This window comes from Epinephelus lanceolatus, chromosome 4 (assembly GCF_041903045.1).
Source record: "Epinephelus lanceolatus isolate andai-2023 chromosome 4, ASM4190304v1, whole genome shotgun sequence".
Taxonomy (NCBI): Eukaryota; Metazoa; Chordata; class Actinopteri; order Perciformes; family Serranidae; genus Epinephelus; species Epinephelus lanceolatus.
Genome location: NC_135737.1, coordinates 28600107 through 28625728, shown reverse-complemented (window position 1 = coordinate 28625728; position 25622 = coordinate 28600107). Strand labels below are relative to the sequence as shown.

Here is a 25622-nt window from a genome sequence, read left to right as displayed (position 1 = left end):
AAGGCAGACATCTTTATGGCCGATATCTTCAGCACTCGACAACTCACACCAAAACAATCTAGACTGACAAACAGCACTACAAGTAGGACGGAAAATATGTGGTACTTTATGTATGTTGTGATGCTAATACTTTTGTACTTTTACTCAAGTAACAGATTATTTTTACTACACTGTGGTACTGCTAGTTTCACTGTAGTAAATTATCTGAGTAACGCCCCCCCCCACTAACGCATCACACAGGTGTTTCTATACCATGTGGAAATTTCCCACCATGACACAGTGAGTCTTGAAGGAGGACAGGTGTCAGTGTGGTTGGTAACAGTTGCTCAGGTGACTGAAGCCACATCCCCCTGGAGACAAACAGTCATCTGCTGGCGACACACGGACCAGCCTACTTTCACTGTGGAGCTCAAACCTCCAGCTTCACACACACCAACACACCCACTGATAGTCAGAGCAGCAGCAGCACTCAGGTGATATGGACGGACAAGTCACTCACACATGTGCGGCACAACTTCAACTTGTTTTTGTGTCTTTGCGTATTTAAAATAATATTTATTCAGGTGGTGCGTTTGATTAAACTCGGTTATTATGGATCGGCTGGGTGAATGGAGCTTCAAGCCCAAGAAAATGGACCTGGAGGAGGATTTCTACTTCGACTACGGCGCGGAGGAAATGACTGATTATCAAGACCCCAATGAACTTGTGGCTGCTTTGAAACAAAAGGAGGAAGAGGTTATTTTGGCAGCCCAGCTGGGAAACGCATTGCTCCTGGAAAACCGACAGTTGAAAGAGCAGAGCGACAAACTTCATGAACAATACGCAGACAAGCTGGAGGTAAGACTCATCCGCCTTTTATTTTAAATATATTGTGTATAATGCAAGATTTTTATTGGAAAATGATTTATAAAGATTTGACGACACGGTTGCTGATGATATTTGAAACGGGGGCTGTGAAAATCAAATGTTTCCTGACTGAACTAATGTGCGTAAACTCAACAACAACGCCCACGACTCATGTAACTTACACTAGTATCAGACTGCAGAGCAACTTTGGGAACAAAATCAATCCAGAACAGAAAGTTATACTCAATGTATGTTATCTTTATTCGCATATGGTAAATGTGAAAAAAATACATCTAGTTGACAGTTACTGTATTATTATATTTCAAAATGATTTTGTGGGAATCACCAGAAATCCCACCATACCAAATTTAAGGAATAATGTGTAAGATTTAGGAGCATTTACTGGCATCTAGAGGTGAGGATTGCAGATTACAACCAGCTGAAAAGTCTCCTTGTTAGGATTCCTAAGTGTCCATTTCTTAGGAGTTTTTTCCAACGGGAGCCGAATTATCCTCAGAGGTCTCTTCCTCTTCACAACAAACAGACCTGGTGAAGTAAACTGATAAAAACTAGGGGTGGGAATCACCAGTGGATCCACGATACGATATTATCGCGATACTTATGTCAAGGTACAATATTATTGCAATTTTAAATATGTTAATATGCGATTTTCATTCTTTTCATTTTACCTCAGCCATTCTTTGAAGCAGCAAAATGTATCTAGTGGACTGACAAAGCAACTGATACTATTACTCTGAAGTATTCTAGTAGGCTACCTAAAGTTTAATTTGTATTTATAATATTGATAATGCATAAAATACAAAAAAAACTATACTTGGCACTGTGTAACGATACAATATTGCCACTCAAATATATAGCAATACTATGCTGTATTGATTCCCCCCCCACCCCTGGTATAAACTTTGATTAAAGCAGCATCACATTACAAATCAGTGTTTCACCGATGCTGTTCGGCATGAGAGACATGAGAGACAGGCTGCTAGCCCAGCACCTAATGTGTGCTCCCCTTTTTTGTCTGATAACATTAGATCCAGGCGTTCAGGTTTTTTTTTACTGGGAGCCGAATTATCCACAGAGGTCTCTTCCTCTCCACAACAAACAGACTTGGTGCTTTAAACCAGTAAAAACACTGAATAAAGCAGCTTCACGTTACAGTTCAGTGTTTCTCCGATGCTGTTCGGTATGTCAGAGACAGGCTGCTAGCCCAGCACCTGCTAATGTGTGCTCTGATAACTGAAGACCCAGGTGTTAAGGTTTTTTTTTACAGGGAGCAGAATTATCCGCAGAGGTCTCTTCCTCTCCACAACAAACAGACTCGGTGATTCAAACCAGTAAAAACACTGAATGAAGCACTTTCACGCTAAAAATCTGTTGTTGTTTGGCTCATCGCGGAGGGGTTGCTAACTACTAAACAAAGTCAATGGCCTTATCTAGAGCCACTATTTGTTTTGTCCGCTCTGGGCTATTGTAGAAACATGGTGGTGCAACATGGTGATCTTAGATGGGGACCCGCTCTTTGTGTAGATATAAACAGCTTATTCAAAGGAAACAATAACACATCAATTCTTATTTTCAGGTGATTATAGACTAAAGAAAACATACTTGTGTTATTATTTTTCAGTTCTGCCATTGTCTGTCTTTAAGTCAGGATTAAATATTAATATGATTTTATATGTTTTGCGATATGCTGAGTATATGAACAATATATATTGTGACATGTATCACAATGTATGATTTATTACCTTTTTCCAACTGCAAATTACTCACTTTAACAATTTCTATTACAGCAAAATGTGTCTACTGGACCTTTAATTTTGTTGCAATATTAATAATTTATATATAATTAAAAATTGGGTACTTGGCATCCCTTTTTTGATATAATACTGCCATGCAAAATATCGTGATACTATACTGTATCGAGTTTTTAAATATTCATTTGTAATGATAGAGAGCAACATGTGATACAATAATGTACAAAACACAAATAATGTGGTGAGAAACAATGTGAACAATTGTAAGCATACTGTGTGATCTGCAACAGACTGTACAACATTTAATATAGGCCTACCCAATATACATTGCAAGTCAGTGTCAATATAAAGACTGCTTCAAACTTGACAACATAAATATTCTGTTTAATAGATATCAATAGAAAAGCACATATGTAAGTGCAGACAGTCAGCAAGGTTTGTTGAAGAAAAAAAAATCATTCAGGTCCATTTCTGTGGCTGATTCAGATGAGTGTTTTGTAAGTTTTATGCACCGCGCAGTGGAGACTGTTCACAACAAGGGTGTGGAATTCTCTCTAAAGTTCAACATTCAGAAAAAAGTTTCACACTATTACATTAAGGTCACCCTAAAGCATTGGGCTGTGTGTTGGGCTCATCAAGAGGAGCGGCTAATTAACAATACAGCCTGATTCAATCTGCTCTAATCCCTTCAACACCTCAAAGACCGTCCTTGGATGAGAAGTTCAAGAATTAATAGTTTGTCCTGGCACTGAGCAGTTGTCACACAAAGCAGCAGCTATTTAATCAGTGAAGATGACTGACAATAATACACACAAAGTTTCCTCTGTGTGATCAGGTTCATGCCTTTGTGCTCTCACTTTACTCTCTTTCTGTTGTGTTGTTCAGTAACCACAAAAGTATTTCCAGTTCACGAAAAACATCTCCACTGGAATGTTTCTCAGGCTGTCTTCACAGGTTGTTAAAGAAATTGGCAACCTGCTGCCGACGACTCAAACATGCGCGACACTCACTCCTTATGAGACATCAGCAGTTAATTTGTACATATAACACAAGGAGAGGACTGCAGTTAGTGTCAGCAGCGAGGCTCGCAGATTTACTTGGAGCCTCAAAACGCTCACACACACTGAGCATCTTGAGATGAATTAGTGATGAGAGTCCAAATTTAATACATGTCTACAAGACAACAAATCTAACAGCGGTGAAGCTAGAGGCAGCAGGTGAAGTGAGGCTGCAGACAGCCTCACTTCACTTTTACATGTTATCAGTATCACTGCAGTGGTTACAGCAGACTAAATAATCGCCTTAGTGCCAATGTGTTCATCAGATGTTGAGTCTTGAATCTTATCAGGTGTGAGTACGACTTACATCTGTACTGTACAAGGTGCAATAAAGATATGGCAAGGACTTATTTGCCTAGACACTAATTGAAACATTGATAGTTACACTGGTACACTTAATCAATTATTAAGTAGTCTTGGTTCTAATGCAACATATACACACATATAAATTCAATATTGTAAATGTACAGTGCAACCTCACTTTTCATTCAGATTCCAGCTGTCATACATTTCCCGTAATCCTCCACAGCCCTGATTGAGTCCATTTTGTCACTCAGATTCCTTTTCAAAATAAAATGTTGTAATGTCCTATAAGCGATAAGCTTCATAATTTTAAACCTATGTGAAGTATTAACAGCATATGTTGGATTAACTGTGATTATGGATCTTTGCACCCCTGTGTAGGAGCTGGAGCAGGGCAGGCATGAGCTGCGGGTGAAGCTGGAGGGCTGCCAGTCCCAGTGGGAGAGCCAGGTGGGAGACCTGGAGAGGGATGTGAGGGAGCTGAGCGGCCAGGTGGAGCGGCTCACCCGGGCCCTCAGCGAGGCCGAGAGGGACAAGAGTCGAGCCGAGCTGGAGCACAGCGAGCAGACACAGCGACTCAGGGAGCAGCTCAACACTGTGAGTCCCACACACGGGTAGAGTTTTAGTCAGCGTGTGTATTTGAAGTTATTCTGGCTGAACTGTGGAGCTGTAGACCTTGGCTCAAAGAAGCCTTGTGGCTGTAACAGGTAACTGAGCCTCTGTGAAACAAACACCTGAGCTGTGGATCCAGAGCTGCCGGCCTTCTCAGTCAAACTAGATAAGACGGGCTGTCACCCAATCCTCACACTGAAACTCAATGTTCTCTGCACAACCACTATCAGTATCAGTCTGACTCAGTCTGATCTGCTCCAGAGCGAGGCCAAACTCTCAGAGCTGTTCACAGCCTCAGAGCAAAGCCGTGACAAAATGCTCACTTATACAAGATTTTATAAAAGGAAAGTTTTCATCTGAGCAGAGAGAGACAGAAGTTGGTCAAACAGTATGAAACAAAGTTGTTGGCTTCAGGCAAATGATCTGTGCTGGTGTGGTGCAGCATGGAAACGATATGCAAACAAGGAAGGGAGTCAAAGTTAATGCCATGGCGTGATTTCAGAGGGAGGAAAGTACAGAAAAGTTCTGACAGATGCTGCGTTTACTTTTATCTCTTCTAGTCATGCCTGTTTATTAATTTGATTTAGTCATTTTTTGAGCAAAAATACCAAACATGCTGTTTTTCCAGCTTCTCAAATGTGAAGATATTCTGCTTCACATGCCTCCACGACAGCAACACATGTTTTTGCGTTGTCTGTCCGTCAGTTCATTGTCATGAACATGATATCTCAAGAACACCTTGAAAGAATTTCTTCACATTTGGCACAAACGTCCACTTAGACTCAACAATGAAATAATTAGATTTTGGTGGTCATAGGTCAAAGGTTATGGTCAGTGTGACCTAGTCTGTCCCATCCTAGTGAACACAAGACCTCAAGAAGACCTTGAGGGAGTTGTTTTTTTTAAATTGGGCACAAACGTGCTTTTATACCTGCCCTCAAGTTGGTTTGCCCCTAAGTGCAGTTTGTTTGGGCAGCTGTGAACACAGCAATTGCACTGGGGTACGCACAAAAACCGAGACCTTCTTGAAGAGGTGGTCTCAGTCCGGTTACAAATGAACTGTGAGAATGTGTTCCGACCTCGATCCGATCCAACTGCAGTCACATGACACATTGTTTGGGTTAAACATGAGCATGTTACAGTCCTGGAGGATTATTAATGTGCGCCTCCTCCTGTACTGCCTTAATATGCACATTTAGCACATCCAATGCATCAAGACATTGTTTTCTAGTTGGAGCCGCGCCTCGTTTTCAAACTGTATGGTTTGACTAAAATGAACAATGACAGCAATATAGTCCGCGATGACCAGCGCTAAAATCAACCCATGTAGTTGTCCCTCCATTGTGACATTAGAAAGCGTTGCATTTATCTTGCAAGTGTACTCTTCTTCAACGTTTTGTTTACTACCTGGATTTTTCCCACATGGAAATTCTGACCAATCAAGAGCAGCTTTCTCGAGCAAGGCATTTGATCTGGTCTGCTTGTAAATGCTGCGGTGAGAGCACAAACCAACTCTAGGCAATTATGCAACTTTGAAACAAAATAAGTCCCTGATTCAGACCAAAGCAAGACAACTCTAGGTCTGAAAACACCCTTAGACTCAAGAATTCCTACGCTAATTATGACAAAATTTTACACAAATGTCTAACAGGATAAAAGAAGTGAAGTGATGAGATTTTAAATCTAAAAGGTCAAAGGTCAACTTCACTGTGACATCATCATGTTTTGCAGAAAGACTTTTCTGGCCATTACTCAGTGTCTCAACTCAGGAGAGGTTTGGTCAGATAATGAATTGGTGACACTAATTTTGGGTGCTCACCTTGAAACTGTGCTGATTGTATAGATCCTCTGTGCTGCCATGTTGAAGATGTGTTTGAGGCATCCATCTTTAACTGTAACTGCAACTTGACTGGTTAGTGGAGGTCTACAAACACAAAGCGTTAATTCTAGTTTTTGTTTTTATATCACTGTAAACTGAATATATTTAAGTTTTGATTGTCAATTGAACTGAACTAGGTATTTGATTTTTCCTTGGGCCCTAGTAAATTATGACCAATTGTGTTCGAGCAAGGCAGATGAATCCATTATGGTAAATGGACCTGCATTTGTATAGCGCCTTTCCAGTCTTCTGACCACATTCAACCATTCACACGCTGATGGCTCAAAGCTGCCATACAAGGTGCCACCTGCTACTCACCTAACACACACAGGTGGAGTCATTTGGGGTTCACTATCTTGCCCAAGGATACTCCGACATATGGCTGGAGAAACTTGGGACTGGACCACTGATAATCTGGGCAACCCACTTTACCTCCTGAGCCACGGTTGCCACATTGACAATAATCATTCATTTCAGCCCTGCATGAGAACATTATCACCTATTTAACCACGTCCAGTTTATGTAGTAACATGGAGTTAACGTTTAACAAGGTGCTTAGGTTCTTGCATTACGTAATGGCCATAGAACTGGCAACATACAGCTGATTCAAAGCATTATCAGCTCATACGTTTATGATCTTTAGTGTTCAATGTTAAGGGAACACTGGGCTGAAAATCAAACCAGTGACATATTTTACAGCCTCTTATCAGCTAACATAGAGGACCTGATTGAATCACACAGCTGGACAACCTTGGGTTTTTTCCACCCTGAGAAAGAAGGGAATGTTTTGCTAAACATTACGGTCATGACAAGTTGCGTTACATACGCCGGTTCCTTGTGTTGTTTCAAAGTGACGAACAAACCTGAGCTGGCAAAGTTAAAAATCCAATCCACACACCGGTGAACAACCCTCCCATGAGTCAAGGTCCACAGAATAAGGAACTATGAATATCTTTGAAACACTTACTGAGGAAAGCAGACTCCCCAGAAGTTCAGGAAAAAGTCAATTTAGATAAAGGGTGCTATCATTGTTTGGGCAGGAGGAAGTGGAGAAAGTGTTTTACTTGGCATCAGAGTGGGCAGCTCTGGACTCTGTAGCCAGATGAGAGGGTGAATGTGTTGAAGACGGTGAAGAAACTCCATGTCTGACGTGTCTTTACCAGACGTGGTGAGGGGTGCTGCTGCTCCTGCTGCGGTGAGTATGTATTCCTGTCATTATGTGTTTGAAAAGGTGCTCCTACAGTTATAACTGGAACATGGGAATTTTTTCTTTGTCTTGATTGGGTTTCAAATCAGGCTTAATCTGAATCGCTCTTCACAAATGACAGAAAAAAGTGAAACTATGCCAAATTGTCTTGATTTATCCAACTCACAGCACTAAACTTTTGCATGAGTCCTGATATACTGATGCTGTGGCAGGTTTCAGAGAGCTTGAAACACAGAGGTTTCAGAGAGCTTGAAACACTATATCCTAATTGTGAGAGTGTAACCAGAGCATGCCGGGAATCTGGAGGAGGGCGTCTTTATAGCGCACCACAGAAACCTGTGAGAATTCATCATGTTTACCAGCAAAGCAAAGCCCTGATGTGAGAGGAAAGATTTGCCGAGACTCTCCATCCTGGCACATTTGAGGAAGCGGCTGCATAAAAACAATGTTGACGTGTGCCAGATTGTCACATGGTTCAGTGCTGACTGTTTGGACAGCAGCTGAGGAAAGTAGGTGTTAAAATATGAGGCAGTGTTGACAGTGGTGTTTTTCTTCTGATTACATTACAAATGTTATCATTCCTGCCACTGACTCACAGCGTGAGAACACCAAAGTCAAGCATTAATGAGTTTGTCTTGTGTCTGCTGCGTGTCTGTGTCAATGTATCACTTGACTCAGTGAATGTTTAACAAGGAAATACATAAAATCTGATTCTTATGACAGTATTTTCTCAGAAGGAGAGTCAGGTATTTTGCTAGTTTAGCTTGACTCTTGTGCAAGAAAATGTTCCACAGCAAACTATTATCAGTGCGTTAGAAATTTGGATATAAACACACCTACTGGGTAAAAAATGCCAGACTGGTAAGGGAGTATGACTATTGGACGATAAGCTGGAAATGTTGATAAAAATTACTTTGGTTACTGGGAAAAGAATTCGATAACAGATCCTTAAAGGTAAGTTCAGGTCACTGGTTTGGACTTGTGTCAAGTTAAATGAAGTATAACCATCAATGATTCATCAATTTTGGCTATCATGATTTATGTTTACACCAGCCAGCGACTGAAAAGGTGTGATGTAAGAGTCAGCCTAACAACTTAGCTGCCTGTTTGTTTAGTACACTTTGCTAATAACTGATTTAGTCTGATAGAAAAGTCAATGCAATAAATGTCCTGCAATAAATCCTACATTTATAAAGATTTAATGTTCATCTTTTGTCTAAACTTATATAGCGAGGCGCTGATTCAACTTTACGATCCTTTTAGAAGCTGTAGTGTGTGGTGCTGTTAACCAGTATCCCATTAGAGCAACACATTCTCATACAGCACGTTTACATGCACAGTCAAGTCGAGCTACGGTATATAGCTTGACTAGGCCATTTAATTGGACTACTGTCCTTGTCCCAGAGTACAAGCACGTGACAGAATTTCGATTTATTGACCGAAGTATGTCCAGCTCCGCTAAGATAAGTGACGGTCCCCCTATCAGCTTGTAAGCATTGGACCTTTTTCCGGTTGACCATTTACGTCACAGACCAGACAGTCACCATTCCACATTTTCATCCCATCCATGTATTTTGAAATATTTACCTCTCTTAGCTGACACAGCATGAACTGTGTCACCCCGTCCATCCAAAAATACACAGCTCTGGATATAGATTTCACCATGTTGTTAATGGCTTCTTCTTCTTCTTCTTTTATGCATTTAATGCTGTTTGACTTCTGGGTCAAAGCCTGGGGTGGAAACTATCGAGCATGTGCAGAGTGCCTAGGCTAGTTTGGGTCCGATTGGAGTAAATCAACTCCCAATTTCATTATCTGGATGTGTTAGTCTGACTTTGAGAAATTCGATTAGTGTGATTTCAGTCAGACTAACATGTTTACAATTAAATCAGTTTTCTCTAATGTCATGTTAACATCCTGAGTGAAAAACACAACGGCAATGCCAATGCAAAGTCTATTACCAACAGCAGAACTTTGGTAAGGTTTAAGTAAAGAAAAGGTCTTGGTTAGGTTTAGAGAACAAAAAAATATTTGGTCAAGTTTAGAAAAAGACGATTGTTTTGGTTGTACTATGTACAGGACGCAAGTGACATAAACTTACATACTTTGAGTAGTTTCAGAAAGTCCTTAAAGTCATATAACTACGTCAACTTTTGGTCTCACATGGGGCACGAAAAGTAGTCTCCTGGATAAAAGTCCATGTTTGATTGACCCATCCACCACCCCTCAAGTCAGCCCTACATGAACACTCTCGTTTAATATACTTAAAGGATAACTTCGGCATTTTTCAACCTGGGCCCTATTTCCCCATGTGTATGTGTGTATGCGAAACAAGCTACAACAGTAACGGGGGCAAATGCATCCCATATAAGTTTGCGCATTAAAAGTGCTTTTTTTCGCCACTGACCGGTTCAGATCGCCAGTGCTATCTCTGTAAATAGCATACTAAACATTTCCCTTACCCTTCACTTGCTCTGGGCTGTGACGTCATCTCGCGAGAGCTTTGCTTGTTGCTGGAAGAAAACAGAGGAGCCATGCTGAGCGCCGCTCAGAGTGGCGCTGGTTGTCCCAGAGTACAGCTGAGAGTTTTACTGCATCGATTGAAAACAACGGTTCGTGTTTGTGCTTATCCGAATTGCAAGAACAGGATGTCGCGCAACACCCCGTACAGCTTTCATAGGCTGCCTTTGTCGGACGGCGAGATGCTGAAGTTGTGGCTAGACAAACCACTGACATTCTTTTGGCATTGTTTTCAATTTGCCAGCCAGTCACTTAAGCTCATTTCGTGCCCACCACCTTGTAATGTGTTGATAAGACATTGTGCCCATTTAACGTATTTCTGTGAAACCAGGATGGGTATACCAGCAGGTGTTTCTAATGCTCTGTAAAGCTGAAACAATTAGTCAATAAATTGATTTGTTGGTCGACAGGAATGTAATCTGCAACTATTTTGATAATTGATTAATCATTATGGTCAATTTTAAAGCAGCACCAGCTTCTCAGATGTGAAGGTTTGGTTCTTTTTCTGGTCAGACATGATGGCAAACTGAATGTCTTTGTGTTCTGGACTTCTCTTTTGGACGAAACAAGCAATTTTCTGTTCACTATTCTTTTCAGGCTCCTACAGTGATGCCTTTAAATATCTTGTTTTGTTCGACCAAAAGTACAAAAGAAAGAGTCAAGAAGCTCCATGTCTGATGTGTTTAAATTACCAGGCAGGTGTTGTTGCCTCTGTTGTGTTGAGTTGTGTCGGTGTTTCTGTGTATTTCTGCTCCCACAGTTACAACTGGAATAGAGGATTTTGTTCTGTGTGTCTTGATTGGGCTTCAGGTTGGGCTTAATCGTTGCATTATTTTCTCAATGAATCCACTGATTGTTTGCTGTATAAAAACAGCAGAAAATAGGGAAAAACTGCCCAAGATGATGTCTTCAAATCTCTTGGTTTATCCAACCAAAAGTACAAATACCAAATATGTTTAGATTGCTATCAGATATCACCCAAAAGCATCAAGTCCTCACATTTGAAAAGCTGGAACCAGCAAATATGAGCCATTATTGCTTAGAAATTAATATTCAATTATCAAACTTTAGGCAGAATAGCTGCTACTTTGGCTATAGCTAATGAGGATCCTCAGAAATTAAGTGAAAATTATGTTTTTTTGTTTTTGTTTTTTAGATTTCATAGTCTAAATGATTCATGGATTCACTGAAAATCGAACCTGCAAATTAATCAGTGGTGCCCAAATATTTAAAACTGGGTGTAAATGATCATTTTTCTGTGTCTGGTTAACAGATGAAAAACCCATTACCTTTTCACTTCCTGTTTCCCACCCAGTGTTACATGATCACCTGCCCTGGCTGTGGATCACTGTGTTATTGGACAACTGTTACAAATCCCTCGCTGTGAGATTTCCGTTATTGTAAAAAGAGATGCCTGAATTGAGGCGAGCCCCCGTGACCTCTGCTCCCTCTGCCAGCATCATGCAGCTCAGGAACAAAAAGGGAAAGACAATATACACTGAGAGAGATATAAATCTTTCATTTGCCCTTTTGATGTCGCCCCTCATACCCCAACATCCCCTGATCCCAGGGGAAAGCCATCTTTTCTGTGAGCTCCCTGAGGGGCTCGGCTGTAGCTGGGGTGGTCAGCTGGTAGATATCTCAGCGTTTGGGTCGGTGAGGGCCCGAGGCTTGGGGGGCCGTGTGAGGGGATATCATCTTTATGTCTCTACCAAATGGAGCGTCCTCCTTCCACTCCTGTTTTGGTGATTCTCAGTGGGTCGCTGCCTCTATTGTGGAAAAGGGGCCCGTGTTGACGAGACAAGGCAGCGGTAATGACGGCACACAGACACAGACATCTTTAACCCCCCCCTCTTTTCTTCTCCATAGTGTGTCTGCATGCCATGTTTTGTTTTTGTCCATCAGTGCCGGCTTTGCTCTTGTCACACACACACACACACACACACACACTTCCCACTAATTTTAGCCCTCACGCCTGTCTCACTTCCTCCGTACACTCTTACAAACACGTACACACAAGCGGTCCCCCCTCTGCTTCACCCTGGTGATATCCAAGTTTACCCTCCGCCACATTGTTGTCTAATGTGGCATGATGATGTCACAGACAAGACCAAGATGCCCTCTGCTCCATCTGCCGCAGAGGCCGCCCTTTCATCTTGTATTATGTGGCGGTGATGGGATCTGACAGGGGCCCGCCAAACTGCTGAGTAAAGGGACCTGAGAGTCCCAGACCAGGCTGGGAGGACGGGAGGGGGATTGGGAGGGCGACTGGTTGGTGTTCACCGAGGCTTCAGATCTGGCACAACAGCACTCCAAAGATCCCAGAATTTTATTTTTTGATGTTTCAAAATCTTTGAGAGATACATGCTGAGAAAGCCAATTTTCACATAAACAAGTATGACAAAATTTTAAAAATCGTTCCTTTGATGGATGAATCATCACAGGATTCATGTTTCTTTTGTTTGTTGGTTTGTGTCTGGCCTTAAAGGGGATTTTTTGAAGATTATTTTTGGCCATTGTGCTGGACAGTTTGACAATTAAGATGTAGACAGGAAACATGCTCGACAAACACGCTGAATGCTTTTCCTCTCTCATAAAACATTTGCATTTTTGTTCTTATTTCTAATCCTACGTTGTTTATATGCATGTTAGGTAGGTAGCTAGCTGGCGCCTTGCCTCATTTCTTGCCCTGTCTGCTGTGTGAAACCATCGGCAGGACTGTGCATTGTAGAGTCCTGGGTAGAGTGCACAAGGCCGAGTCCTTATTGGCTGAGTCCTTAACCCTCTGTCTCCCTTGCCTCTCCTGTGTGTCTCTGTCACCTCCAAAAGGTAACTCTAAATGAGCCATTATGTGAACCCTCATCTCAGGTTATGGTTTTAACATGTGGACTTACGTTATGAGTTAAGTTATAACTTAAGTTATAAGTTAAAGAGGTGAAAATATCTTTATTTCCAGCAAAAATGAGAGAAAAGAAGAAAAAATAAACTTTTTTTTGTCTTTCTTACCCTTTAAATCATGTTGCGACCCCTTAGATTTTATGTTTAGACCACACTGGGGGTCACTGGGTTCCCAAACTGGTAATATTCTGTAAGTAGGTCTTCCAAAGGGAGAAAAGAAATCTCTCATTTTCCTTGTGCAGAATGGCCCGCAGCAAAACCAAAACCAAACACATGTTCAATTTTAGTCACCTAATCCCCACCTTTCAGTCAGGTATCATATTGTGTTTCTCCTCATCTGGCTCTAGATTACAGGATTTAGATCCCTCCTGCTATATATTTGGTTATTTTAAGATCCAAGATTGAGGTCTCAGTTCTCTTAAAGCTCATCCCTCAGGCGGGATTTGTTTTGGAGTTTCAAATTGACAGATCCAAATGTACGACTTCGCTTGTCTTGGTTGTAGTTATTGGACTTTTTCTGTGTCTAAATCTCTCCTTGTGTCTAAAAGTTAACAAAAATGCACAAAGAAGGCTGTCCTACAAATTCAAAAGCTATGTCTCTATACATTCAGTCCATTTACATGTCTGTGTTTCTCTCTGGTGTGTGTTTGTGTGTAGGCGATGGAGGTGGAGCGAGCCATGTCCAGCGAGCTGCAGGCTCTGAAACAGGAGCTCCAACAAAAAGGAAGCCACAACAGGCCCCTGGAAGAGGAGCTGATCAGTGCCATGAAGGAGCAGGTAGCTACCGTGAACTCTATGTGAACCTCTAAATGCTGCAGCAAAACCAAAATTCAACAAAAAGATTGTCATGTACAATGTTTCTTTTCTTGGGAGCATCGTGTACTCACACGAACAGGATGACGAGAACACAGTGCACCAGCGTGTCTGTGTGTGTTTTCTTATTGTATTTCCTGTCAATAGTGTTGATTGTGTTGTCAGAAGCTGGTTTATCTTTGTGGGCTCACTTCAGTTTTTCATTGAAGCTACAGTTGGTCAAACTGTCAAAGTAGGCAGCGCTGATCAAATACAAAAATAAAATTCTGTTACTGCATTGCATATTTTAGTGTACTGTTCAGCTTTAAAATGAGAAAGTTGGTCCAGCTGGTGGGCGGTGCTTGGTGCTTTGGTGGACTATTTCCAACATGGCAGATGGGACACAAGGGTTCTAATTTTACAACTAAACAGTACACTAAAATATGTTTCTAAAACATTTGAGGCAAGAAATAGGCAATGCAGTAACAGAAACTTGATTAATTGACCATAGTTCACCAGCTGTGATTGATTGATGATGAAGAGCTGTGTTAGAGACTCCTCAGCTCTGAGTGGTTGTTTTTGGTGCACCTCAATTGATTGCAGCAAATACCAGTAGATTAACAGGAGGAAGAGGAGGAGGGACATGATTTTTTTTCACAGATTATTTGTCTCATGTGCCTCTTTCAGAATATTCTGACAGTTACAAAATTACATTGCAGTAAAACATTGAAGAACAGATGAGGGGCCGTACACATGGCGTGTCTTTAACTGCCTGGAAAACGCAAGGTCGGACACTGGACAGTACTTTTGTGCCTTTTTCGAGCCAGTTTTCAAGAGCGCGGCGGCAGCTTGCGTCTGAGGTTGCCAAGCAACCTTAACAAGCACTGCATCATAGCCTGTTTACCAGAAATCCTGAGTGCAGAGTTGATCTTCTTCCAGGTGCTGTTTATAAGTGTGTAGACCTCTCGCCTAGTGGCACAGATGTAAAGCTCTGGCAGCCCTGAACAAAGACGATGAACTTTTCCATATTACCACAGACTGATATTTACGGAAGACGGGAAAGATATCTGTCAGCTTTGATTGGTTGTTCCTTGTCACATGACGTGGTGCACGCTGCTGTGTTCCAAAAATTGAACTGGGTTTATCTCGGGCCCTGAAAAATAGGCGCTCGGGATCAAGTGCCACTACATTGAAAACAATGAATTTGAGGGCGCAAAAACCACAGCACGTGTACGGCCCCTAACAGAGCAAATCTGGGCACACAGAGGAAGCCAATATAAATATTATAAGATGACAAAACTAAGAAAAGTTTTAAAAAAAAAAAGCACAATAAATACAACAAAAATGGGGCAGTTTCACAATAAAGTAGTAACTTTTACTTCCTATTATGTTTCTGTCTTTATGAAATTCTTTTAAAAATGACGCTCAACTTCACAGAACTTCCCTTGATGACGATTAGTCCTCTCAATTACAGATTCAAAAGAAGAATATCCTTCATTAATTTTAATCATTAAGCAAAATCTAGCTTTGCTCTTCCAATGATGGAGGACAGTCCTTTTAAAACCTGCCCATGCCAGTCTAGATTCTTATTTGGATATACCTGGTGATAGAAGAGATCTGTCTAACTGATAAACAGCTGGGGAGACTCTGGAGATGGTTTATTCAGTCACGCCTGCATACTATTGGTTACTTGTTTCCAAAATAGAGAAACAAAGCAACATTCTCCAAATGATGGAAAGTACCTGTCATTTTTTCACTTGCAGATGTTTTCGGCACCTCTCCAAACACTCTCATGTATCAGCATTGGTGGATACGGTGTGATGCAAGGGAATAGTGGGAGTTTTTCTTTCCGAGAAGAAATAACTTTATTTTATTAATTTAAGATCTCTTAAATTCTCTCTCTTTCAGGTGCTGCGTCTCACCCAGAAGGAGCAGGCGCTGGAGGAGCGTTTAGAGTGTGTGTCTCAAGAAAACACTGAGCTGAGGGCGACTTTGGCCTCTCTACACTCACGCCTGGCTCTGCACGACCAACTCAGCCAGCAGCACAGCCAGCAGGTACGTATACAAACACACACACACAGGCACACACACACAGACCAGGCGACACAAAACAGCTCAGCGCAGGCAGTGTATGAATGAAAGAGCCTTCAATAACAAAGGGATTTTATGCTCCCTGCCCTGCAGCCTGGGTTTCGGCGGGATTGTGGAAAGCATTGCTAAACAATCACCTCATCCCCGTCATTGTAACTTTCCCTCGCAATTCTGGATTCCACTCGTGTTCGTTCAGTTTCATGTTGGGCTGGAATCTGGCATGTCAGGATTTCTCTCGTGCTGAACGTCAGTCGAAACAAGTCTCACATGTACACTTTTTAAATAACACACGGCCTTGGGCCTTTTTGTGTTATCACATTCATCTCTCTCTGTTTATCATTAATATAATCTGATGAGTCACAGTGTTGTCTTATTCACGTTTGTATCTGCTGAGTTTGTCTCTAAATTCATGTGTGTGTTTACTATTTGTGATTTCAGCTAGCCGAGTCGTGGCAGGAGGTGGAGGCGGCGCGGGGTCGCTCACAGCAGCTGCAGGCCCAGGTGGAGGAGCTTCAGGAGGAGGTGTCCCTGCAGGAAGGCAGGAGCCAGGGAGACGCCTCCCTGCTGTCTGAGCTGGAGAGCAGCCTGGAGACAGCAGCGCTGGGAGTCAGCAAAGAAGAGGTACCAAAGCAGATTACTCGCCACAGGCATAGATTTCAGGGGGGACGCAGGGGACATGTGCTCCTCACTATTTAGAAAATATGCATTAAAAATGTGAAAACAGCAGAGGACTTTTATTTTGACAGTGTTAAAGACATTTACACCATGAATTTATGCAGAAAAGGCACAAATTGTTGCATAAAAATCACCAGAATGCAGGAAGTTAAATGTTTGACACTCATAATTTTCTAACAGAGAACACTCAAAGCCCCCATTTCATATGTGTTGCCCCTAATGTTAAAACAAGACCTACACCCTTTAGTCAGATTTCAGTATTTTAAACCATCAAGTCATAAGTGGAGAAAGATTTGGCCAAGATCTCATCAGTGAAATCAAAAAATATCTGTATGCTCTATATGAGAAATTCTTTTTCTTATATTTAATAAATCCCATGAAAATACCAAAACAAACAATTGTTCCAATTAACAGAATTGCCTGTGATGCCAAATTCTGATTTTGCATATTCTTCTCCATTGTCCAAAACTGATTAAAAACACATCGGTGAGCCACACCATTGCACTGACTGGGTGATGTGTTCCTTCATCTGTTTGAACCAGTCATACACACAAGTACACTGTTGTTGTACCAGAAATACTCAATAGAGCACCAAGTGTGTATTTATCTGTGACTGAAAGTAGCTCTCAAAGACACTTTTTCCCTAAGATATCTCAGTTATATCAGCTGAATCAGAAGAAGGACATGTTTTAATGGAGAACCAGCTTTGTTATAATGGCGGGGGGCATGTGTGGGTGCTGAGACAGTATGATTCAAGATTCAAGAGGTTCATTGTCATATGCACAGTAGAAAAACTCAGCGGTTATAGAATAAAATAGTGATATAATACATTTTAATAATAATATATTTTATTTTTGGGTGTCATGTATGACACTCAAGGTCACCTTTACAGGCAAAGATAGAAAAATAAAAACAGATTAAAGAAGTCAATGAGATAAGGAATAAAGTAACATAAAAATAAAATAAAAACATAATTTGGATTTGAACGTGGAGAGTGATGAGAGAGTGGGAGGGAGTTCGAGTGGCTGAAGGCTCTAGACCCCATGGTGGTCAGGCGGGCTGGCGGGGCAGTGAGGTAGATGGTAGAGGAAGACCTGACAGTGCAGGTGGGGGTGTGGATGTGCAAGAGTTGGGAGAGGTACAGAGGAGCTAGGTTGTGGATGGCTTTAAAAGTGAGGAGTAAGTGACAGAGCATGGGAAAATAGTTTCAAATTCTTCTTACAGTAAATGCTGCAGGGTAATTGTGCAAAGTGAAAGTAAGTCTGTTACCAGAAGTAGGAAACACAACCAGCCTGGTCGATGAAACAGAGAGGCTGTAAATTAAACTCAGCACTGTAACTGACAGAAACACCAGGATCATTTTGTGTTAGCGCTGACTTTATCTCCATACTGTGGTCGACACGTGTTAGCTTTGGGCTCGTTGTATTGTGATCCTGCCCACAATGATTCATGCATGTTTTGAGGGGAAATGGTTTTCCTGTGATGACTGGAAACAGAATATTAAACGTCTTTCCAGAGAGGTGTAAAGTCAGACAACAGAATGATGGCACCAGAAAGACATGGTGTAGAAGTTGAAATATGGGAGCGTGTATAAATGTTGTAGTGAGAGGAACATGCTGACAGAACATTTTGTGCAAGTCCTGTGTGACAGTGTGACTTGTATGTGACGTACGGACCGACATGAGGAGGTGCGACAATTCTGATTTTCCCAGTGAAGACGCCACAGAGAAATATGTTGCTGTTAGTTCATGCTCTCTGTGTGTCTGATGTTATTGTTTGGTTTCCAACAGGAAAATGTGATGTATAGCGCTCGTGAGTCATTCACTACCATTTCCTGTTTGTCATAGCCGCATTGTAGGAGAGTTTCACCGGTTTACAGCTTTCATTGTAGGTTCACACCTGCGCTGTATCATAGATAACATGGTTATCCCTGCTGCCATGTTTTTGTTGAGCTATCATGAGATCACTATCATCATGTGATATATTTCGCTCAAGGAAGTTAAATACAGTGATGAGGTCATATTTGCACCTCCCAGTGTGTAAATACTTGATGTCACTCATCACAGATTTGATGTGTGTTAAGAAGTGTCACACTGGAAGGAAAAGAGAACAGGTCATGCTTTGTTTTTGACCCAGTTCTTGAAACATTAGCTTTTTAATACAGGCCACATATACAGCCTGGAAGCTATAACAATTGTGTTGAAAGAGTTACACAATATTTTAAATCACTCAATTTAAAGGGGCAGTACACAATCTAGACTGATAAATAGCACTACAGGTAAGAGGGACAATATGTATTTTTGATTTTAGGGTGAACTGTCCCTTTAAATTGACACTTCAAAGTCCTAATTGATTTAAATTAACATGCCTCTTCTCCTGTGTCACTCAGATAGCGCAAGAAATGGGCTCCATCCTTCAGTTGCTGCTCCCGCTGACCCAGGAACTGAGCAGCTCAGGGAGGTCAGAGGTCACGGATCAACAGGAGGACCTGCAGTCCATGCTGCACCAGCTGAAGGGAGTGGCCCAAACCTTGGCGCAGGCATCCGGCCCTCAGGTGAGACAGACAGAGTGTGAGGCAGGAGAGGAAATGCAAAACAAAAGGCTTGACCTTGATGCTTGAAACCAAAGGAGGGCAGGGGATATTACACTGTGGCTGTTGCGTCTTTTAAGACTTTGTATCATGTTTAATTATTGCATGAAAATGTAGAGTATATGTGGAAAAACTCTGAGGTTGCTCAGAGCGTTTGGCAGCGTTTAACCACTAACATATCACTTTACCTGACTTGTTATCGGGGCTAACGCTAATAAATAACTTTTCTAACTAATCTAGGTCACTCTATGTGGACAGCAACTAACGGTCACAACCTGATAGCACATTACAGATTACATGTGAGCAAAAGATTATTATGTAATACGCACTTTAAGCTGCTATTTTCTGTGAATATGATGACAAAGTTGGCAAGTTGTGTACCAGAATTGTCGCAGACTTTCCGAGTTGTTGCGACTTGAGGGGCGTTCACATGAATTTTCTGAGTCAGAAACTCATTTTTTCGATTATTCCAACACCACATGAAAGTGCTAGAGAGATAGAGGCTAAAAACAGAGGTGCACATTTGTGGGACGATGCAAGAAGTTTGTTTCTTTTTAAAAACGTGCACATTTTTTAATATATCACAGTTGTTGGGAGACAACCTTGAACCTCTAAGGAAGATTTTCATGATCCAGGACAGGACAGGAAAGGACAACTGTGCTGAAAGAGGAATAACTTCCGCACATTGTTTTTTATTTGTATTGTTAGAGGTCAAATCATTCAGAAAGTAGCCTCCTCACATACCACATTTATCAGCTTATTCACAGTCAGCCTTTCTACCCCCTTGTGGCTGTCAGAGGCACCATACTGTCGTCACACTGGACCACGCTGAGAAAGCGTGTCCCTGTTTATGCAATGGATGCCAATGAATTGTTGCAATTGATAGCTGCATCGCTGAGCCTCTATTTGCCACAAGCAAGGATATACAATTGTCTAGTTGTGTATCATTGCGTTAAACAGGCGTTTATCCCCGTAACTGAATATCCCAGCCCATCCCCTTCCTCCCTTGGAGCACCTTGCAAATAGGCCAACACCACAGAGGCCCCTTTTTGGTGTAAATCTCTGTGAAATGCACAGCTGACACCTGATCTCTTTGTTAATGTCTCAGTCGCAGGAGCTGAATCGGGCTTTTGTTGACCGGACGAGCGATCAGTGTGGGAATCCGAGCGCAGTGCAGGAGCTGAGAGATCAGGTAACCCAGTGGTGAACGAACACGTCTGTCAGGGAGGAGCAGCGCACATAGCGACCCGTTATTTTAGTTTTGGTTGAGTCATTACTGACCGTGCTACTGTCAGTGTTATCCATATTAGTGTTGTAGAAAGATTCAGTGATCTCATAGAGCATTTTTATTTGAGATTTACCTTCAGCGTTGATTGTCTTTTGCCCCGAAATGACAGCTGGCTACCAGCTTTAGTGCATGACTAAACACATGCACATCTTTCTTGTCCAACAAATCTTCACGCACAAACTATCAAATGCTCCCTTTAAAATTTCAGTTGTGTGCCAGAGTACTTGAGAATATACTTTTATAAAGAACATAGTTTCTACCCCAAATTGGCTTGTCTGAAAGTACATAAGAATAAAAAGATTAAAAGGGAAATTTCAAAGGAAGTAATCACCGTTGTTGTGAGTCCTTGGAGGGCAGAAACCACTTAATTGCCACAGCAACGTCATCATTGTGTAAACAGATAAACAGATAAATGGATAATTTTACAGTTTGTTTCCTCCTCCTGCAGAACGTCCAGCTGCAGCAGGAAAACGCTGAGCTGAAGCAGAAGCTGCAGAGCATGCAGGAGCAGGCTGAAGTTGTCCAGCAGGCCATCAGAGACCGAGATGAAGCCATAGCCAAGTGAGAAGCTCATTTTTTCCTCAATGTTCTCAATGCAAATGATAATAAATCCAATATATTTTAATTTCTTTGACAGCATTTGTTTGTTTTACAGGATTGCTATTACATTTGCTATAATAATTCTGCAAATTTTGGGTTGAATATTCAGAAAACAATCAATGAATTACTGCCATTAATTAATTGGTTTCATAGAGAAAGCTACCTTTGCAGCCACATTTATAAATTTGAATTGATTCTTGTATATGACTAAAAACTTGTAATTATTTCTCTGTAGGAAAAACCTGATGGAGGCCGAGTTGGTGCGAAGTAAAAATGACATGATGTCTCTGAACAACCAGTTATTAGAAGCCATCCAACGTAAACTGGAGCTGTCACAGGAACTGGAGGCCTGGCAGGTGAGATCCCTTTCTTTACACATGCTGTCTCTTTGTCACAAACTGCCAATAGCAATCTGTAAGCACATCTCCTGCTTTATGAAACCCTTAATCATCACATTTAATTCACACCTTTAAGATCTGCATCATAACTGCAAAAAAACACTTTTTGAGGCATGTTGTCCACATTTTTGGTGATAATTTGACAAGACAGGAAATGGATGCTTCTCAGTTTGATGTCCTCAGTGGGAGGTCAGGGACAGACGCAGCATTATCTCTCTCAGCTTTGTCAGTTTGGAAGAATATGAGTGGCAGGTGTTTCTGTCTACGAGTCCCTCTGCTGCTGACACACTGTGCCAAGCAAAGCCATCTGCTGGAGGGTCGGATCTGTAGCGTTTTGGTGCAGATAATGCAGATAATATTATCATGTGGTGAAATTATATTTGTTAGCGGAAAGCAGAAATATGTGATTTTAATCGATAATAATCAGAAATAATCTGTTGAAAAGTTCCTTTGGATTTCTAATACAAAATATTTGATATTTAAAACAGAACTGAAAATGAAACTGTGCTCTCTTCAAAGCCACACTCCAATACTAAGGTTTTTTTTAGCGAAATTGCATGTGTTAGGGAAGTACTGAGCATGTGACAGGATAAATGAGACTTGGGTTATACCGCACGAGTTGTGTGAGAGTTTGTAAATGGCTGTTTCCGTGTAGACATCTGAGAAAAATACATTTTTCTTCATGAATTCAGGGTAACACGGCATTACTAATGCTCATTTTGTTGGTGAAGTATTCCTTTAATAATCAAGCAGTGTTTGAATCTGATTTGGTCCGATGACTGTGCTACACATAGTGAGTTTAAATGATAAGAGGGCTGTTCTCGTTGACATGAGACACCAGACCAAGTCCCTGCTCTTCAGACTTCCTGCTCATTTCCTCTTCCTCCCCACCTTTCCTCAGGACGACATCCAGATCATCATCAACCAGCAGCTCAGGACCCAGCAGCAGTCGGAGCATCCTCAGAAGAAGCCCACCAACAACGGCGTGTCCTTCTTCCGCAGGCCCAGCAGGACGGCCTCCACCTGGACACGCCAGCCCTCCACCTCCTCCACGTGGAGTTCAGACACTAATCAGAACAAAGCCCAATCGCCCTGGAGGGACTGGTTAAGACGAGGGAAAGGGGCGAATAATGGACAGTGAGTGCTGTACCTGCTGAGTGCTGAGGAGAGGTCAGAAGTCATGTGCAGCTTCCTGCACGTCACGTATGGTGAAAAGAAGCCATAAAGACACTTGTAATTCAGTGACAAACAACAGAGCCAGTGCGGACAAAGACTTGTTGAACAGGCACTTAATCATGCACATTTCACTGAGAGGCTGAGCCTTCTAAACTGTGACAACCTGGAACACTAATTTTTTTCACAGATTTACATTTGAAGGTTTGAGACTGTAAATATCGTGCCTTATTTTGTAACATTGTGAATGTCTTTAAATCTGAGACTTTGTATGCTATACAGAGTAGATGTAGATCAGCTGTTCGGATTATTTAATGTCACAGATCAAAGAGAAAGAGACGGTCAGGAAATTACGATCAATTTGTAATCGTACTGAACTGTCTTTACGCACCAAGTCTGATGTGAGGCGTTACATTTGTTACTGTCAGTTTTGTTTAAAAGCTGAATGTGTAAAAATGTTGATTGTAAAAGAAACACTGAATGTTTTCACGTAGACTGAAATAGCTGTTATTTTTTTATAATTTTGTTTTTGTTCTCTGAATGACGACTTGGTGTGGAACGAGTCTGTATCGCAGACACATGTATGTGTACGTTCTGTGGCTCAGTGTTCAATATTAAAGCTGCTGAGTACAAGCTGGGTTGTTTTCTAAGATGTCTGAGTGGCCACATCTGGAGCGATCGATGGATAATCTCATAAAACATCAAATAATTCTTTGAGGTTTTGTTAATAAACTGAAGAGTTAGGCAGCTGATGACACACATGGGCAAGATAAGTGCTCGATCAGTAACAAGAAACACTTTAAGATGTTATGTTAGAAAACTCTTCAGTTCAAAGGAACAATCTAAATCAAGGTGACCTACTTCTAGAGAAGGACTTGCATATCGTCTTTCTTTCTAGTCTTGTCCTACTTTGTCTAATAAGAGAATTTGATAACAGAAACACAAAAGAATTGAAAGACTGAAAATGTCTTCAATGTGGAGTTGAAACTACTTTTCTCCTGAACAATATCAGAATGCAGCAATGCCCAGGATGACCATGAGACTGAATTGAAAACAAGTATGTTTTGTCCTTAGTGATTTACTTGAGATGCACTCAGTGTAGAGAGCCTTTAGAAAGCATTCAACCTCCTTGACTATTTAGACTTTTCATGGTGTTGCCATCTGAAATTGAATTTGTCCCCAGTCTACACAGTATTACGCACACAGTAATCACAAAGCTAAACATTTTTTTTAAGATTTTTGACAAAATTATTGAGCATAATTGCAGAAATCATCATTATAGTATTTTAGTTTTGGCTATAACATATCCACAGAGATTGATATGTTAAAACCTCAATAGCAGTAATGACATGATGCTCAGGTGCTGAAATACCTGCCTCGTAAACCAGTGGTTCCCAACTGGTCCAGCCTCAGGGTCCAGTTTTCTCCTTAGTCATTAGCTCAAGGTCCACACAGTTTTATACATTCAGTGTCATACTTGCGTTTGGCCGTGTCATCGAGCTAGTTTGCTGTCTCTGTCAAGTAGCTGTCAGTTATTCACTCTACAGCAGGAAACAGCACTTCAAAAATGCAACTCTGTGCCAGAAATTCCCTGTACTTAAAAATAAATAATGCTTTTTACAACTTGACATGTTTGCAAGTCACTTGCAGTCCACACAAAATGGATTTTAAGACAATTCCCACACAGATCAATCTCCTCTGGGCTTTTTACGCACTCACAAATGCTCAGAAATGCCATCATCACTGGGTGTTAGCAGTATGAAAAGGTTGCAGGACAGGACATGAGTGCACAAAGACATTGTTCTCCATGTACCAAAGAATACACACAGGAGACACTGGCACAGTCACCATGTTTTAGTAAAAGGATCAGACAAACTTATTAAAGAGGACATATGTTAGTCTCATTACAAAAGGCAGTTCTTGAAAAACCATGAGCTTAAGTCCAAGATTAGTCAAGGGGTCTTTACGCAGTAGTTGTGCAGTTGCTCATCCTGAAGTTTTTTACATTTTTTCCCTGTAAATGGGGGTTTCTGGGGGAGTTTTTTTCTTATCTGAAGTGAGAGTCCAAAGACAGAGGGTGCCATATGCTGTACAGATTTTAAAGCCCCCTGAGACAAGTTGTGATTTGTGATATTAAGTTATATAAATTAAATTAACTTGACTGAAGTAGTAATCAACTATTGAATCTTTATCACAGCTTTAAATTCAGCCATTTGTTTTACTGATGCCATGCATACTGTATACATTAATTTTTTTCTCCACATAACCAACATCTGAGAACAGTTAGGCAATTTCATCAAGCCTTTGTCCAAGTACAAACTCTCAAACCCAAACTACAGCTTCATGAACACAGGAGGGGACCATGCATTAAATCTACAGACACATCTGCCCAACTCAGACAGCTCCCTGAGGTTTGAGCGCCAGAGACCCAGTCAGAGGTGCAGTCTGCTGCTGCCCTCTGCTGACGGTTAGCACACATCAGCAAAAAAACACAGAACAAGCAGTAAAAGCTGAAACGTCAACTAACCTCATACAGACAGTGCAGTCTTTCATCACAGATAACAAAGAAAAAAATAAAGACATGTTTTCAACAAATGACACTTACTGAACTCTGAGTACAAATACTGGAAAAAAAATTGGCTTAGAAATGCCATATATCTTTGATATATATATTGCTTATGCTGGTGTGCATGATAAGATTTCATCAGCTGGGAAATTCAGTTGTAGCAACACAAAGGCAGCAGTAGTAGGCCTACACATAAAAGGTTCACATAAACAGAGACAGTAAAGGACAAAATAAAATGAGGAAAACACTAAAATAAAAATAAAAGAAATAAAAAACAAACAAAAAAAACTACACAGGAACATATGGAGACAAACATTGCAAGTTAAAGTAACAGTTATGTGACATTATAGCTTA

At 41.2% G+C, this 25622-nt stretch overlaps 1 protein-coding gene across 1 annotated transcript; it reads left to right on the top strand.

Annotated features, from left to right (window-relative positions):
• The first annotated feature begins 390 nt into the window (after positions 1–390).
• Positions 391–24330, top strand: LOC117260348 (BICD family-like cargo adapter 1). Its single transcript, XM_033632337.2, has 10 exons — positions 391–837; positions 4361–4576; positions 13753–13872; positions 15796–15942; positions 16417–16599; positions 19043–19207; positions 20352–20435; positions 20980–21092; positions 21367–21487; positions 22431–24330. The coding sequence occupies exons 1-10, from the start codon at positions 592–594 to the stop codon at positions 22668–22670; spliced, it is 1635 nt and encodes a 544-aa protein (XP_033488228.1). The 5' UTR covers positions 391–591; the 3' UTR covers positions 22671–24330.
• Positions 24331–25622: the final 1292 nt, after the last annotated feature.